Here is an 18,300-nt window from a genome sequence, read left to right as displayed (position 1 = left end):
TCTCCTGACCTCGTGATCCGTCCGTCTCGGCCTCCCAAAGTGCTGGGATGACAGGCGTGAGCCACCGCGCCTGGCTGGCCATAAAATTTTTAAGAAAAAAAGCTTAGGCTGGGCATGGTGGCTCACGCCTGTCTTCCAGCACTTTGGGAGGCTGAGGTGGGCAGATCACGTGAGGTCAGGAGTTTGAGACCAGCCTGGCCAACTTGGTAAAACCCTGTCTCTACTAAAAATACAAAAATTAGCCGGGCATGGGCACCTGTAATCCCAGCTAACTGGGAGGCTAAGGCAGGAGAATCGCTTGAACCTGAGAGGCGGAGGTTGCGGTGAGCTGAGATCGTGCCATTGTACTCCAGCCTGGGTGACAAGAGCGACTCTGTCTCAAAAAAAAATAAAAATAAAAATTGAAAACAAAATGAGTTTTTTTCTACTTCATAAATAACGTTGGTATTAAAGATTGAATTAATTTGGTTCAGAATTTTGAAACCCATTTGTAAATTTTATTCACACATTTGTTGGAAGTATTTTGCAAAGGTCAGTGTTAACACATGTTTTCAGCCAGATGCAATGCCACATGCCTGTAGTTCCAGCTACATGGGAGGCAGGAGGACAGCTTGAGCTCAGGAGTTCAGGTTGCAGTGAGTTGTGATCACCACTGCACTCCATCCCGGGTAACATAGCGAGACCCTCTCTCTTGAAAAAAAAAAAAAAAGTTTTCATAAAGCACCATGTAAATATTAAATATAATAGAAACAATGATTTTTAATTCAAGATAAATAAAAAGTCGTAGTTTTCCCTTTTTTAAAGGCACCGTATAAACTTGAGTTCAGACTTCTTGATTACTCCTGATTTCTACTGGGACAGAGAAAACCTGGAAGGACTTTATGATAAAACATGTCAATTCCTTAGCATTGCCCGAAGAGTTAAGGTATGTATTTTGCACTTTCTTAATGAGAGAAAAAGACACGTTGTTGCCTGTAAATTGAATGTTTAACTGCTTGCAGAGAAATATCTTGTTTGACTTCCATTCAAATCTCTTTATATTTCCCCTTCTTGTCCTCTATACAGTCACTTTTCAATTTTTTGTGTCAAAGAATCTTCTGATATTAGCTCTACAGACTAGATAAGGTTGGTGAATAAGATGAGAGTTTGGAAGCCTAATGGTCCATCAGGAAGCTCTTGTCAAGTATCAAGCAAGAGTTCCTGACTGCCCCTGATCTGTCATGGTGACAGTGAGAATAGAAATAAATTTAAGAAAGAATCATGTAAGACAAGTGATAGGTAATGGCAGACCATGGGGAAGGAAGAATAAAGGATGACTGATGTTTGCCTGGAGGTGACAAGTAGAAAGGCAGAAAAACAACGAGAGGTCAGAGAGGAGATGCTGAGATTATAGAGTAGCAACAAGATATCCAATTAGCTCCATCATGTAGGCATTTAGAAGGGCAGAAGCAAAGTCGAGAAGAGAGACGTGTATCAAGAAATCCCAGCACTTTGGGAGGCCAAGGTGGGTGGATCACCTGAGGTCGGGAGTTTGAGACCAGCCTGGCCAACATGGCGAAACCCTGTCTCTACTCAAAATACAAAAATTAGCCAGGCATGGTGGCACGCACCTGCAGTCCCAGCTACTCAAGCTGAGGCCAGAGAATCACTTGAACCCAGGAGGCGGAGGCTGCAGTGAGCTGAGATTGAACCACTGCACTCCAGCCTGGGTGACAGAGTGAGACTGCGTCAAAAAAAAAAAAAAAAAAAAGCTGTAGTGATGGAGGTAGACCACATATGGAAAGAGCATAGAAAACAGAAAAGTGACATTAGTAAAATGTGTACACATAGTTCTGTGACATTTCGCCACATCTATAGATCCATGCAACCACATGAACAAGACACAAAATTGTGCCAGGTGCAGTGGCTCACGCCTGTAACCCCAGCACTTTGGGAGGCCAGAGGTGGGCAGATCACTTGAGGCCAAGAGTTCAAGACCAGCCTGGCCAATATGGTGAAACCCTGTCTCTACTAAAAATACAAAAATTAGCTGGGTGTGGTGGTACATGCCTGTAGTCCCAGCTACAGGGAGGCTGAGGCAGCAGAATTGCTTGAACCCAGGAAGTGGAGGTTGCAGTGAGCTGAGATTGTGCCATTGCGCTCCAGCCTGGGTGTCGCAGCGAGACTCCATCTCAAAAAAGCAAAACAAAAAGACACAAAGCTATTTTATCACCACACAGTTCTTCCTCATGCTACCCTGTATAGTCACACCATCCTCCCCCTACCCAGACTGTCCCTAACCCCTGGCAGTGAGTAATCTCCATCTCCATAATTTTGTCATTTTGAGGATGTTATATAGAGTCATACAGCATGTGACTTTTTAACTGGCTTTCTTCATGGAGCATAATGCCCTCAGCTTGGATCCTTCCAAATTGTTGCTTGTATCAAAGTTTCTGTCTTCCTGTGGTTACTGAAATATTTTCTGGTATTTCATTTTGATGTTATTTTTTAGTATATCTCTTTGCATAGATATTTAGTGGTTGCTCTGGTTATTACATCATATGTATATAACTTATTACAATCTACTGATTTCAACATCTTGCAGATTAAATCAAGTATAGAATCTATTTTCCTGATGGGTGATTGGATGCAGAAAAAAAAAAATCCTTATTTCTTCTATATTCCTTTACCCTTCCTTATTTATAATTTTCTTAACTATTCTTCAGCAGACATAGGAAACTTAATCAGATAATGTTATAATTTTTGCTTCAACCATCAAACATAATTTAGAAAACTAAGAAAAGTAAAGTCTATTGTAGGTACCCATGTTTTTATCCTTTCTGTTTTTTTTTTCCTTCTGATAATTCTAAGATTTCTCTTACTGTTTTTTGTTTTGTGTTTCTCCAAGAACTTTATTTAGCCATCCTTTTAAGGTAAGTCTAGTGAGACAGATTCTCTTAGTTTGTCTTCATCTGAGAGTGTATTAATTTTCTCTTCATTCCTGAAGGATAAGGATATTTCCTAGAAATAGGATTCTGGGTGGACAGTTTTCTTTCTTTCAGCACCTGAAAAATGCCATGCCACTTTCTTCTGACCTCCATGGTTTCTGATAGGAAATCTTTCATAGTTCTATGACATGTGCATTTTATCTTTTATCATTTCACAAGGTCTTTGAGGCTCTGTTCACTTCTTTTCCAGTATCTTTTGTCTCTGTTAAGACTGGGTAATTTCCTTTGTTTCATCTTCTAGTTCATTGATTCCTTCCTCTGTTACATTCATTCTGCTGCCCATCATTGAGTTTTTTATTTCATTTATTGTATTTTTCAGTTCTAAAATTTCCATGTTTTTGTCTTTGTATCTTCTGTTTCTTTGCAGAGACTTCCTGCTTTTTAATTTGTTTCAAATGTGTTCAGAATTGCTTATTGAGTCATTTTTTTATTTCTGCGTACTATTTAATACATTTTTTTTTTGCTTTTTTTTTTTTATTATACTTTAAGTTCTAGGGTACATGTGCATAACGTGCAGCTTTGTTACATATGTATACATGTGCCATGTTGGTGTGCTGCACCCATCAACTCGTCAGCACCCATCAATTCATCATTTATATCAGGTATAACTCCCCAATGCAATCCCTCCCCCCTCCGCCCTCCCCATGATAGGCCCTAGTGTGTGATGTTCCCCTTCCCGAGTCCAGGTGAGCTCATTGTTCAGTTCCCACCTATGAGTGAGAACATGCGGTGTTTGGTTTTCTCTTCTTGTGATAGTTTGCTAAGAATGATGGTTTCCAGCTGCATCCATGTCCCTACAAAGGACGCAAACTCATCCTTTTTTATGGCTGCATAGTATTCCATGGTGTATATGTGCCACATTTTCTTAATCCAGTCTGTCACTGATGGACGTTTGGGTTGATTCCAAGTCTTTGCTATTGTGAATAGTGCCACAATAAACATACGTGTGCATGTGTCTTTGTAGTAGCATAATTTATAATCCTTTGGGTATATACCCAGTAGTGGGATGGGTCATATGGTACATCTAGTTCTAGATCCTTGAGGAATCGCCATACTGTTTTCCATAGTGGTTGAACTAGTTTACAATCCCACCAACAGTGTAAAAGTGTTCCTATTTCTCCACATCCTCTCCAACACCTGTTGTTTCCTGATTTTTTAATGATTGCCATTCTAACTGGTGTGAGATGGTATCTCATTGTGGTTTTGATTTGCATTTCTCTGATGGCCAGTGATGATGAGCATTTTTCCATGTGTCTGTTGGCTGTATGAATGTCTTCTTTTGAGAAATGTCTGTTCATATCCTTTCCCCACTTTTTGATGGGGTTGTTTGTTTTTTTCTTGTATATTTGTTTGAGTTCTTTGTAGATTCTGGAAATTAGCCCTTTGTCAGATGAGTAGATTGCAAAAATTTTCTCCCATTCTGTAGGTTGCCTGTTCACTCTGATGGTAGTTTCTTTTGCTGTGCAGAAGCTCTTGAGTTTAATTAGATCCCATTTGTCAATTTTGGCTTTTGCTGCCGTTGCTTTTGGTGTTTTAGACATGAAGTCCTTGCCCATGCCTATGTCCTGAATGGTACTACCTAGATTTTCTTCTAGGGTTTTTATGGTATTAGGTCTAACATTTAAGTCTCTAATCCATCTTGAATTAATCTTCGTATAAGGAGTAAGGAAAGGATCCAGTTTCAGCTTTCTACTTATGGCTAGCCAATTTTCCCAGCACCATTTATTAAATAGGGAATCCTTTCCCCATTTCTTGTTTTTGTCAGGTTTGTCAAAGATCAGATGGTTGTAGATGTGTGGCATTATTTCTGAAGGCTCCGTTCTGTTCCATTGGTCTATATCTCTGTTTTGGTACCAGTACCATGCTGTTTTGGTTACTGTAGCCTTGTAGTATAGTTTGAAGTCAGGTAGCGTGACGCCTCCGGCTTTGTCCTTTTGACTTAGGATTGTCTTGGCAATGAGGGCTCTTTTTTGGTTCCATATGAACTTTAAAGCAGTTTTTTCCAATTCGGTGAAGAAACTCATTGGTAGCTTGATGGGGATGGCATTGAATCTATAAATAACCTTGGGCAGTATGGCCATTTTCACGATATTGATTCTTCCTATCCATGAGCATGGTATGTTCTTCCATTTGTTTGTGTCCTCTTTGATTTCACTGAGCAGTGGTTTGTAGTTCTCCTTGAAGAGGTCCTTTACATCCCTTGTAAGTTGGATTCCTAGGTATTTGATTCTCTTGGAAGCAATTGTGAATGGAAGTTCATTCCTGATTTGGCTCTCTGCTTGTCTGTTACTGGTGTATAAGAATGCTTGTGATTTTTGCACATTAATTTTGTATCCTGAGACTTTGCTGAAGTTGCTTATCAGCTTAAGAAGATTTTGGGCTGAGACGATGGGGTTTTCTAAATACACAATCATGTCATCTGCAAACAGGGACAATTTGACTTCTTCTTTTCCTAACTGAATACCCTTGATTTCTTTCTCTTGCCTGATTGCCCTAGCCAGAACTTCCAACACTATGTTGAATAGGAGTGGTGAGAGAGGGCATCCCTGTCTTGTGCCAGTTTTCAAAGGGAACTTTTCCAGTTTTTGCCCATTCAGTATGATATTAGCTGTGGGTTTGTCATAAATAGCTCTTATTATTTTGAGGTACGTTCCATCAATACCGCATTTATTGAGCGTTTTTAGCATGAAGGGCTGTTGAATTTTGTCAAAAGCCTTTTCTGCATCTATTGAGATAATCATGTGGTTCTTGTCTTTGGTTCTGTTTATATGCTGGATTACGTTGATTGATTTGCGAATGTTGAACCAGCCTTGCATCCCAGGGATGAAGCCCACTTGATCATGGTGGATAAGCTTTTTGATGTGCTGCTGAATCTGGTTTGCCAGTATTTTATTGAGGATTTTTGCATCGATGTTCATCAGGGAGATTGGTCTAAAATTCTCTTTTTTTGTTGTGTCTCTGCCAGACTTTCGTATCAGGATGATGTTGGCCTCATCAAATGAGTTAGGGAGGATTCCCTCTTTTTCTATTGATTGGAATAGTTTCAGAAGGAATGGTACCAGCTCCTCCTTGTACCTCTGGTAGAATTCAGCTGTGAATCCATCTGGTCCTGGGCTTTTTTTGGTGGGTAGGCTATTAATTGTTGCCTCAATTTCAGAGGCTGCTATTGGTCGATTCAGGGATTCAACTTCTTCCTGGTTTAGTCTTGGAAGAGTGTACGTGTCCAGGAAATTATCCATTTCTTCTAGATTTTCTAGTTGATTTGCGTAGAGGTGTTTATAGTATTCTCTGATGGTAGTTTGTATTTCTGTGGGGTCGGTGGTGATATCCCCTTTATCATTTTTTATTGCGTCTATTTGATTCCTCTCTCTTTTCTTCTTTATTAGCCTTGCTAGCGGTCTGTCAATTTTGTTGATCTTTTCAAAAAACCAACTCCTGGATTCATTGATTTTTTGGAGGGTTTTTTGTGTCTCTATCTCCTTCAGTTCTGCTCTGATCTTAGTTATTTCTTGCCTTCTGCTAGCTTTTGAATGTGTTTGCTCTTGCCTCTCTAGTTCTTTTAATTGTGATGTTAGAGTGTCAATTTTAGATCTTTCCCGCTTTCTCTTGTGGGCACTTAGTGCTATAAATTTCCCTCTACACACTGCTTTAAATGTGTCCCAGAGATTCTGGTATGTTGTATCTTTGTTCTCATTGGTTTCAAAGAACATCTTTATTTCTGCTTTCATTTCGTTATGTACCCAGTAGTCATTCAGGAGCAGGTTGTTCAGTTTCCATGTAGTTGAGCGCTTTTGATTGAGTTTCTTAGTCCTGAGTTCTAGTTTGATTGCACTGTGGTCAGAGAGACAGTTTGTTATAATTTCTGTTCTTTTACATTTGCTGAGGAGTGCTTTACTTCCAATTATGTGGTCAATTTTGGAATAAGTGTGATGTGGTGCTGAGAAGAATGTATATTCTGTTGACTTGGGGTGGAGAGTTCTATAGATGTCTATTAGGTCCGCTTGGTGCAGAGATGAGTTCAATTTCTGGATATCCTTGTTAACTTTCTGTCTCGTTGATCTGTCTAATGTTGACAGTGGAGTGTTGAAGTCTCCCATTATTATTGTATGGGAGTCTAAGTCTCTTTGTAAGTCTCTAAGGACTTGCTTTATGAATCTGGGTGCTCCTGTATTGGGTGCATATATATTTAGGATAGTTAGCTCTTCCTGTTGAATTGATCCCTTTACCATTATGTAATGGCCTTCTTTGTCTCTTTTGATCTTTGATGGTTTAAAGTCTGTTTTATCAGAGACTAGGATTGCAACCCCTGCTTTTTTTTGTTCTCCATTTGCTTGGTAGATCTTCCTCCATCCCTTTATTTTGAGCCTATGTATGTCTCTGCATGTGAGATGGGTCTCCTGAAGACAGCAGACTGATGGGTCTTGACTCTTTATCCAGTTTGCCAGTCTGTGTCTTTTAATTGGAGCATTTAGTCCATTTACATTTAAGGTTAATATTGCTATGTGTGAACTTGATCCTGCCATTATGATATTAACTGGTTATTTTGCTCATTAGTTGATGCAGTTTCTTCCTAGGCTCGATGGTCTTTACATTTTGGCATGTTTTTGCAATGGCTGGTACCGGTTGTTCCTTTCCATGTTTAGGGCTTCCTTCAGGGTCTCTTGTAAGGCAGGCCTGGTGGTGACAAAATCTCTAAGCATTTGCTTATCTGTAAAGAATTTTATTTCTCCTTCACTTATGAAACTTAGTTTGGCTGGATATGAAATTCTTTATTGAGTCATTTTTATGATGGTTGCTCTAACATCATCTGATAATACCTAACCTCAGATACTTCTCGATGTTAGTGTCTACTGATTGTCTTTTCTTATTCCCTCCAACTAATTTTAATACCTTCAGTTTCCCTTATTGCCTCAAGTGTTCTGGCTTAATATACAAGGTCCTTCCTATTTTATCCCTTTTTCAATCATATTTCCTACCAATCCCCACATTCACCTTGTATCACATCAAAAATAAAGGATTAGCCTGGGAAACACAGTGAGACCTCATTTCTACTAAATGGTTTTTTAAAAAATTAGCCAGGTATAATGGCATGTGCCTGTAGTCCCAGCTACCCTGGGAGGCTGAGGCAGGAGGATTGCTTTAGCACAGGAGTTTGAGGCTGCAGTGAGCCATGATCACGCCACTACATCCTAGTCTAGATGACAGAGCAAGACCCTGTCTCAAAAAATAAAAATAAAAAATACATGATTTATAATTTCAAAACCCTACCATGACTTATTGAATGCTATGTTCCACTTTAGTGTCTACACTTTTTTCCTCTAAGCTAGACACTGCCCCTTGCAAAAGCATATCAAAGGTATCTGCAGTTGTCACTCATCTTTGTACCACCTATTCCTCTGTAGGTGTCTTCCAGCACAGGACAGTAGAGATCATCACCACTGGTCAGGGCAAGAAAACCAAGCTATGTTGCTCTTAGCTGACACAGAAAGATTGATTAGTGATGGTTTAGGAATCAAATTCAGTGGACTCCATCAATACAGTTTTAGATACCAAAGGTCTAACTAGACACTGATTTGACAATCTAATTATCTGGTGAGACATGAAAAGCACTGGACTTTCTTGGTTGTTGACTGTGCACACAGGCTGAAGATCCAGAGGAGGCAAGGGAGGAGTACTAAAAGCTTTACACAGATGAGGTATTTCCTGTGGTTGTGTTAGCTATTGCTGTGTAACAAATTACCCCAAAACTTGGTGGACTGAAACACCCACTTACTGGCTGGGCATAGTGGCTCACGCCTGTTACTCCAGTACTTTGGTAGACTGATGCAGGCAGATCATTTGAGGCCAGGAGTTCAAGACCAGTCTGGCCAACATGGTGAAACCCCGTATATTAGTCAGGCATGGTGGCATGCGCCCATAGTCCCAAGTAGCTGATTCTGGAGGCTGAGGCACGAGAATCACTTGAGCCCAGGAGGCAGAGGTTGCAGTGAGCTGAGATTGCACTACTGCACTCCATCCTGGTGACAGAGTGAGACTCCGTCTCAAAAAAAAAAAAGAAATGAAACACCACTTACTATCTCAGTTTTTGTGGGTCAGGAATCGGTGCAGCTTAGCTGGGTCGTCTGATGCTGTGTTTCTCACAAGGCTGCAGTCATCTCAGAGATTCACTTCCTAGTTCACTCGTGGTTATTGGCTGGATTTGGTTCTTCTCAGGCTATTAGATTGAGGCCTCAGTTCCTCATAAGCTGTTGTCCAGAGGCTTCTCCATAGAGCATCTCACAATGTGGCAGCGTGCTTCATTGGAATGAACAAGTGGGGGAGTGATACGGCTTAGATATGTATCCCTGCCCAAATCTTGTGTCAAATTGTAATGCCCCGTGTTGGAGGTAGGTCCTGATGGGGGGTGATTGGATAATCAGGGTAGATTTCTCATGAGTGGTTTAGCACCATGTGCTAAACAGTGGTGCTGTTCTTGTCATAGTGAGTTCTGGCAAGGTTGTTTAAAAGTGTGTAGCACCTGCATCTCCCCTCGCGCTCTCGCTCTCGCTTCTGCCATGTAAAGTACCTGCTCTCCCTTCACCTCTCACCATGATTGTAAGTTTCTGGAGGCTTCCCCAGAAACCAAGCACAATGCAGCATCATGCTTCCTGTAGAACCATGCAGAGCCGTGAGCCAATTAGGCCTCTTTTCTTTATAAATTTCCCAGTCCCAGGTATTTTTTTATAGCAATGAGAGACTGGACTAATACAGAGAGGAAGAGTGACTGTCAGGAAGAGAATGCTAGTAAAACAGAAGTCACACTCTTTTGCAAGCTCATCACAGAAGTCACATCCCATCACTTTTGCTGTGCTCTCTTTGTTAAAAACAAGTTAGGGTCCGGTGCAGTGGCTCATGCTTGTAATCCTAGCCCTTTGGGAGGCTGAGATGGGAGGATCACTTGAGGCCAGGAGTTCAAGACCAGCCTGGTCAACATAGTGATACCCCATCTCTTTAAAAAAGAAATTTTTCTTTAAAGCAAGTTATGAGGCCGAGCGTGGTGGCTCAAGCCTGTAATCCCAGCACTTTGGGAGGCCGAGACGGGCGGATCACGAGGTCAGGAGATCGAGACCATCCTGGCTAATACGGTGAAACCCTGTCTCTACTAAAAATACAAAAAAATAGCCGGGCGAGGTGGTGGGCGCCTGTAGTTCCAGCTACTCGGGAGGCTGAGGCAGGAGAATGGCGTAAACCCAGGAGGCGGAGCTTGCAGTGAGCTGAGATCTGGCCACTGCACCCCAGCCTGGGCAACAGAGCCAGACTCCGTCTCAAAAAAAAAAAAAAAAAGCAAGTTATGGCCAGGCGTGGTGGCTCACGCCTGTAATCTCAGCACTTCGGGAGGCCTAGGCAGGTGGATCACCTGAGGTCAGGAGTTCAAGGCCAGCCTGGTCAACATAGTGATACCCCATCTCTTAAAAAAAAATTTTTTTTTTTTTTCTTTAAAGCAAGTTATGGCCAGGCATGGTGGCTCATGCCTGTAATCTCAGCACTTCAGGAGGCCTAGGTGGGTAGATCACCTGAGGTCAGGAGTTCAAGGCCAGCCTGGCTAACATGGTGAAACCCTGTCTCTACTAAAAATACAAAAATTAGCTGGGCATAGTGGCAGACGCCTGTAATCCCAGCCACTTGGGAGGCTGAGGCAGGAAAATCACTTGAACCCAAGGGGGCAGAGGTTGCAGTGAGCCGAGATCGTGTCACTTCACTCCAGCCTGGGTGAAACAGCAACACTTCGTCTCAAAAAAAAAAAAAAAGGCAAATTATTAGGCTGAGCCTCTACTCTCAAGGGTAGGGGATTACACAAAGGTGAACACCAAGAGGTGGGGAGTCTTTGGGTGACATCTTAGAAATCTGCCTACCACAGTGGTTTTGAAAAAGATGGAGAAAATTCTAGAAACCTACTTTATGACCACTGACCCACATGATCCTCATACTAACAATTACTTTAATGGTTGCCAGCTTCAGGCCATCAAAGATGGTGGAACCATTGCTGATCTCATTGTGTTCTGAACCGTCAGCAAGCCAAATGCCACTGCTCTCGGCTTGGACAAGAACGTTAATGCCAAAATTGATGATCTGATCTTTGACCTGGGTGGCATTTTTTATCTGTCCATCCTCAGTATTCAAGATGGAATTACTGAAGTCAAGTCTACAACTGAGGATACCCACCTGAGTGAAGAATACCTTGACAACTAAGTGGTCAGCTGTTTCATGGCTGAGATCAACTGCAGGTATAGAAAGGACACCTGTGAGAACAAGCAGGCTGCCCAAGCCCCTTCTGCCTCTACTAAATATACTCTTCATTCTGGTGTCGGGGCCAATTTGAGATTAAGTCCCTCCATGAAGGGGTTCACTCTATGCCTCTGTGCACATGAGCAGCTGGAAAAATCGAAAGCCACCCGTCCCTGGCACCCTGCACCTGTGGAGAAAGCCGTAAGCAGTGTCACCCAGACACACCACCAGTCCTTCACGGGTGGCTCCATCTATATCCCCAAGATTTAAAATCTCCTATAGGGCCAGGCGTGGTGGCTCACGCCTGTAATCCCAGCACTTTGGGAGGCCAAGGTGGGAGGATGGCTTGAGGCCAAAAGTTTGAGGCCAGCCTGGCCAACATGGTAAAACCCAGTCTCTACTAAAAATACAAAAATTAGCCAGGCATGGTGGTGCATGCCTATAATCCCAGGTACATGAGGGGCTGAGGCACAAGAATCACTTGAACATGGGAGGCGAAGGTTCCAATGAGCTGAGATTGCACGACTGTATTCCAGCCTGGGTGACACAGTAAGACATTTCTCCAAAAAAATAATAAAGTAAGATAAAGTCCCCTACAGGAAGAACTAGAGCTGAATTTATTTACAGGCAGCATGATCTTGTATGTAGAAGACCTGAAAGAATCTACAAAGAAGCTACCAGAATAAGTGAGTTTATCAAGGTTTCAAGATCAATGTATAAAAACGGTTATCTTTTGTTATACTACCAATACACAATTGGAAAATGAAATTTTAAAAATACTGTTTATAGTAGCACCCAAAACTTGAATTACTCAGGTTTGAATTGAGTGATTCAACTATTCCATAATAATGTTAATTAATCAATCGGAGTAATCTGAGCAAGCTAATTGTTTATTTCATTCCCATCTCACTCTGGGACATCGTTTTTGGTGTGAAATCTTCTGCAGGAGTTACGAAATACCTAAAAGGTCTCAAACTACAGTTCTCAGTTTCTCAGCATCCTGAAGGCAGTTCAGACTCGTTGGATTATGTCAAGGTTATTTAGAAGGGGTTGAAAGAGTTCACCCTGCCTTAGGCTCAGCATAGTGTTGACATTATAGTCTTCCAAGAAAACAGATGGAACAAAGAGTGGCGGGGGTTTTTTTCCCCCCTCAAAAAGTAGAAGGGTCTTGAGAAAATAGGGGTGAGTAGGCATAATACATGCTAAAAAGTTGAGCACAGAGGTCCAGATGCAGAGAGCAGTTACAGTGTCATGGGACAGAAACTAGTTGGCAGTGGATCCCTCGCTCCATTTTCTCACGTCGTTATCCCCCGAAGTCCTGTCATTGAGGCTTCTGTCCCCATGCCACCTACTCCATGAACACTTGTTGTCATGACTTCTAATCCCACATTCTCATGGTGATTTTCAAATGTCTCTCTCATCCCAGTCTCTCGTCTGCCTTCCAAACGTTTCCAGTTGCCCCTCAATCTCACAGATCTTCCTCATTTACATATCTCATCACATCCTTTTAAAAATTACGTGCGCGCCATTTTCCACTAGAATGTAAGCCCCTTGAAATCGGAGACCATGATTATTTTCTTGCCTGTTCTTGGCAAAGGCCTCATACAGTATGTCCTCAAAAAATATTTGTAGGATTTAGTCAGCTGATTAAGATTTCAAAATGAAACTTGTATTCCCCCCACCCCCAGAAAATGGTAAACCTTTTCAGTTCTCTATTTCAGCTCATGGGAGGACCTTCTAGCCTCACCTATCTAGTCATTCAACCAGAAACTTAAAAGTCATCTGGGTGTCCTTTTTCTCCTTCACCCTCCATATCCAGTCAAACAATCTTTTTATTTTCCTCTAAGTATCATGGATTCATTAACAAACATTTATCAAAAGCCTGTGTGATAGGCCCTGGGCTGGTGAAACAGGGGAGTACCATATACCCTGATTTCAAGCCCCCAACTATTAATGTTCATCCACACAGCCCCTCATCTTCCTTTCCCATCTGGACTTGTCTAATTTCTTCTTCACTCTGTCTCCAGATTGGACCTTTTTCCAGTCTCTCTGCACCCTTTGGCTGGAAGACAGAGACATGTCTATTTCACCATTCTGTCTCCTCTGCCCAGCATAGTACAGTAAATGTTAAACAAATACTTCCAGATTGAAGAGGCCTCCCCATTACCTGCAGAATGAAGTTCCGATATTCTAGCATGACATTTTGCTTTCCTATTGCTGCTTAACCTAGTGGCTTATCAGAAATGTATCATCTTACTGTTCTGTAGGTCAGAAGTCTGGCATGGCCTAAAGTTAAGGTGTTGACTCCTCTTTGGATCCAGACTGTGGGTGGAATCCATTTCCTCACCTTTTCCAGTGACTGGAGGCCACCCATATTCCTTGCTCATGGCCCCTTCATCTAACAAAGGCCAGTGGAATCCTCATATTGTATCATTCTGAACTCTTCTGCCCCTCATTTCCACTTTTAAGGACTCTTGCGATTACATTGGGCTTACCCAGATAATCTAGGATTATCTCCCCATCTTAAGGTCAGCGAATTAACAACTTTAATTTCTTATACATTCTTAATTCTCCTTTGCTGTATTATATTCACAGGTTCCAAGAATGAAGACATAAATATCTCTGGGGTGGGGGACATCATGTACACAGTACCTCTCAATCTAGTACTAACTTACCTTTTTTTTTCTGAGACGGAGTGCAATGGCATGGTCTTGGCTCACTGCAACCGCCAGCTCCTGGGTTCAAGTGATTCTCCTGCCTCAGCCTCCCAAGTAGCTGGGATTACAAGCGCCCACCACCACACCCAGCTAATTTTTGTATTTTTAGTAGAGACAGGGTTTTGCTGCGTTGGCCAGGCTGGTCTTGAACTAACCTCAAGTGATCCACCTGCCTTGGCCTCCCAAAATACTGAGATTACAGGTGGGAGCCAGTGCCCCCAGCTAACTTACCTTCTTAACCTCACTTCCAAGCACTTTCTTCTAGGTTGTCTACCATCTAGCTATGCTTGTCTCCATGCTATTTCCTATGCTTGACATGCTCCTTTCATGCCCCCAAACCCCCACCAGCAACCCACCTTTTCTTCATGTCTGCTGCCTTTTAAAGCCTAATTCACATTGGCTACCTCTGTGAAGCCTCTCCTGGTTTTTTCTTTGCTCCCTTATCTGCATGCTCAGAGCATACATGCCTCTATACCTAAATAAATAGAAAGCATGCTGTGGTAGTAGGGACTTTTTTTGTGTGTATGCGATGGGAGTCTTGCTCTGTCGCCCAGGCTGGAGTGCAGTGAGCTATCTCGACTCACTGCAAGCTCCGCCTCCTGGGTTGACGCCATTTTCCTGCCTCAGCCTCCTGAGTAGCTGGGACTAAGGAGCCGCCACCATGCCCAGATAATTTTTTTGTATTTTTAGTAGAGACAGGGTTTCACCCTGTTAGCCAGGATGGTCTTGATTTCCTGACCTCGTGATCCGCCCGCCACGGCCTCTGAAAGTGTTGGGATTACAGGCGTGAGCCACCGCGCCTGGCCATAGGGACTCTTGCTTGCACATTTCAGTGTGTTGTCAGATGCTTGGGTTAATTGAGGTTCAAAGCTAAGTTGTTAGACTTAATAGGAGACTTTGGGACGTTTAGGAGACTTGTGGTAATATGAACAGACTCTAAAGTTAAGGAATAAATTGGATGATGAGGAGGTAGTGGAGAAAGAAAATGTTGCCTGTTTTTTGGCCCAAGTTGAAAGAAAATCCAAGAGGCTGAATCAGTAGTCTGCAGAGAGAAGCAAGCTTAAGGATGAACATTAAAGACTAAGATCAAGCAGCCAATAGAAACAGATATTAGGAGGCCAGGCGCAGTGGCTCACGCTTGTAATCCCAGCACTTTGGGAGGCCGAGGCAGGCAGATCACGAGGTCAGGAGTTCAAGATCAGCCTGACCAACATGATGAAACCCCGTCTCTACTAAAAATACAAAACTTAGCCGGGCATGGTGACACGCGCCTGTAATCCCAGCTACTCAGGAGGCTGAGGCAAGGGAATCACTTGAACCAGGGAGGCGGAAATTGCAGTGAGCCGAGATCGTGCGACTGCACTCCAGCCTGAGTAACAGAGTGAGACTCCGTCTCAAAAAAAACAAAACGAACAAACAAAAAAAACAGACATTAGGAAAGGGCAAGAGGAAAGGAAAAGAGGGTGGGGAAAGGAGGAAAGAAGAGGCATGCTCTAAACATTTATACAGATTAGAAACTACAGGGTGACCATAATGTCTGGAAATAGGGGCAAATGGTGATGAGTGTGGTTCAGCGAGTTAGTCCTGTGGTTCCATGAGTAAGGTAGTTTCTTTTTTTTTTTTTTTTTGGAGACAGGATCTCACTTTGTCACCCAAGCTGGAGTGCAGTGGCGTGATCTTGGCTCACTGCAGCCTTGACCACCTGAGCTCAAGCAATCCTCCCACCTCATCCCCGCCAGGTAGCTGGGGCTATAGGCACACACCACCATGCCTGGCTAATTTTTTTGCAGAGACAAGGTTTCACTGTGTTGCCCGGGCTGGTCTCCAACTCCTGAGCCTAAGTGCTCCTCCTGCCTCAGCCTCCCAAATGCCAGGATTACAGGCATATGCCACCCAGCCCAGCCTAGTAAGGCAGTTTAATGCTATGTGCAAAAATCATAACATGGTACAGTAACACATTCCAATCAACTCCTGAACACGTACCTGTGATTTCTCTCTTAATGTTCACTGACCAAACCTGTAACTTCAGCACACCCCATAAAACAAACTGTTCTAAAATTTTGCTTCCAGGATTTTCAGTTTCCAGAAGCAAGTGATATATAAAGATATTAGGTAGGCATTTAACAGTTGTCACATCCAAATTTTGAATTCAGGGACTTTATTTTCTTTGAACCCCTACAGCCAGCTTGTTTGGAGGCATCAGAATGCACAACTGTTGCAGTTCAGTTGAAAGCAATGCCATCTAGTGGTGTGTGTGCAGCAGGTCAAATGTTAAGTGTAGGTTTCTAGTAGAAAGTAAATTATCTTTAGGTCTTGCTAAAAAAACATGTTTCAAGTTTGCCTTTTTTAACTGCTAAAAAGGGCAGCCACTAAAAACTAGGACTCAAAAACCTATTTTTAGTTCTTCCATCAAAATCTTACAAATAGAGCTTCAGTATGCAAAGTATTTCTTGCAGTTAAATCTGTACATTACAAAATGTCTCTGGGTGGATTCACAAGAAACTGATCATGTTGCTGGCTGCCTTTGGGGAGAGAACTGAGGAGCAGGATTTTTCACTGTGTAGCTATAAAATTTTTATGCATATGACCGTATTAAGTTGTTTAAATATAAATACGTTACTAAAATTTTTCTTACACAGGTCATGAATGAAAAACTTCAACACTGCATGGAACTAACAGATCTAATGCGGAATCACCTGAATGAGAAGAGGGCACTCCGCTTGGAGTGGATGATTGTCATCCTCATTACCATAGAGGTAAGATGGAAGTGCTGTGTACCGTAATCAGTTACCATCTCTTAACAAATACAGGGGCTATGCTAATAAGACAGTTTGAGATAGAAAATTATTAGCAGGAAAGAGGCTGACTTTGTTATCATTACTGTTTGGAAGTTTCAAATTACTGTTTTGCAAATACATTAAAAGTAATTTTTGAAAAGGTTCACTTTTTAAAATTTGAGAGTGGACCTCAAGGTTCTGCATTTTTAAAGACAGCATTTGGAAAAAGTTCTAGCTGTTAATTTATAATGTACAGCTCAACATCAAATCAAGCATCCATGCCTCCAATTCACAGCTTGCTATGTGAGAAAGGGCTACCATTTACCTTACTTTGGGAGCATTTCTCATTAATCAGAATCTTGGAAGTCATTTTAGTTTGTACCCATAATTTGCCTGTCATGAAATAATTCTCACTTTTTATTCTAAGGTAATGTTTGAGCTGGGACGAGTATTTTTCTGATCAAGTGATAACCAAAGTGTCACTGCAAGAGATATTCAAGTTCTACAATCAAAAAAATAAATGTTCAGCCAGGCTCGGCGGCTCATGCCTGTAATCCCAGCACTTTCAGAGGCCAAGGATGGTGGCTCATTTGAGGTCAGGAGCTCAAGACAAGTCTGGCCAACATGGTGAAACGTCTCTACTGAAAATACAAAACTTAGCCAGGTGTGGCACACGCCCATGATCTCAGCTACTCGGAAGGCTGAGGCAGGAGAATCTCTTGAACTTGGGGAGGTCGAGGTTGCAGTGAGCTAAGATCACGCCACTGCACTCCAGCCTGGGCGCCTCAAAAATAAAAATTAATGTTCACTAATGGGTGATCATTTAATAGGTGTTTAATCAAGAAATTATCTTTTTCAGCTCCCAATATATCGTGTGAATAAAAATGAATCTAGTGTTTACATTTACATCACTGACAATTCAAAAGGAAAATATTTCAGTTAAGAACATTGGGGGCCGGGCGCGGTGGCTCAAGCCTGTAATCCCAGCACTTTGAGAGGCCCAGACGGGCGGATCACGAGGTCAGGAGATCGAGACCATCCTGGCTAACACAGTGAAACCCCGTCTCTACTAAAAAATACAGAAAATCTAGCCAGGCGAGGTGGCGGGCGCCTGTAGTCCCAGCTACTCCGGAGGCTGAGGCAGGAGAATGGCGTAAACCTAGGAGGCGGAGCTTGCAGTGAGCTGAGATCCGGCCACTGCACTCCAGCCTGGATGACAGAGCGAGACTCCGTCTCAAAAAAAAAAAAAAAAAAAAAAAAGAACTTTGGAAAACCTTAGCATCTAGGAAATCTTGGCAGATACTTTTTAAAGCCAAAGGACTTAGGCTTTAGACACCACAACTTAACCTATCCCCAGAGAATCGCATCATGACCCTGGCTAAGGGAACCATACAGGAACTCAAGTGTTGAAATCAATATATATAGGCCTGGTGCGGTAGCTCACACCCGTCACACCTGTAATCCCAGCACTTTGGGTGGCCGAGGCGGCTCAGGAGATTGAGACCATCCTGGCTAACACAGCAAAACCCTGCCTAAAAATACAAAAATTTTCTA

The 18,300-nt window shown here is 42.4% G+C and overlaps 1 protein-coding gene across 5 annotated transcripts in view; it reads left to right on the top strand.

The window, feature by feature from the left end:
- Positions 1 to 17,639, top strand: part of RMND1 (required for meiotic nuclear division 1 homolog) — a 52,656-nt gene extending 35,017 nt beyond the window's left edge. For 2 of the 5 annotated variants that reach the window (XM_023206140.3, XM_023206139.1), the window contains exons 10-12: positions 805 to 925; positions 16,609 to 16,725; positions 17,174 to 17,639. In XM_023206140.3, the coding sequence (XP_023061908.1) occupies positions 805 to 925; positions 16,609 to 16,725; positions 17,174 to 17,206 (271 nt within the window). In that variant the 3' untranslated portion in view covers positions 17,207 to 17,639. The other 3 variants (XR_002730397.1, XR_002730398.1, XM_023206141.3) reach the window with 3 other exon arrangements.
- Positions 17,640 to 18,300: the final 661 nt, after the last annotated feature.

The sequence above is a fragment of the Piliocolobus tephrosceles genome, chromosome 5 (genome assembly GCF_002776525.5).
Source record: "Piliocolobus tephrosceles isolate RC106 chromosome 5, ASM277652v3, whole genome shotgun sequence".
NCBI lineage: Eukaryota > Metazoa > Chordata > Mammalia > Primates > Cercopithecidae > Piliocolobus > Piliocolobus tephrosceles.
Note: the sequence above shows the minus strand (reverse complement) of the source record. Positions and strands in the feature narration are given on the sequence as shown.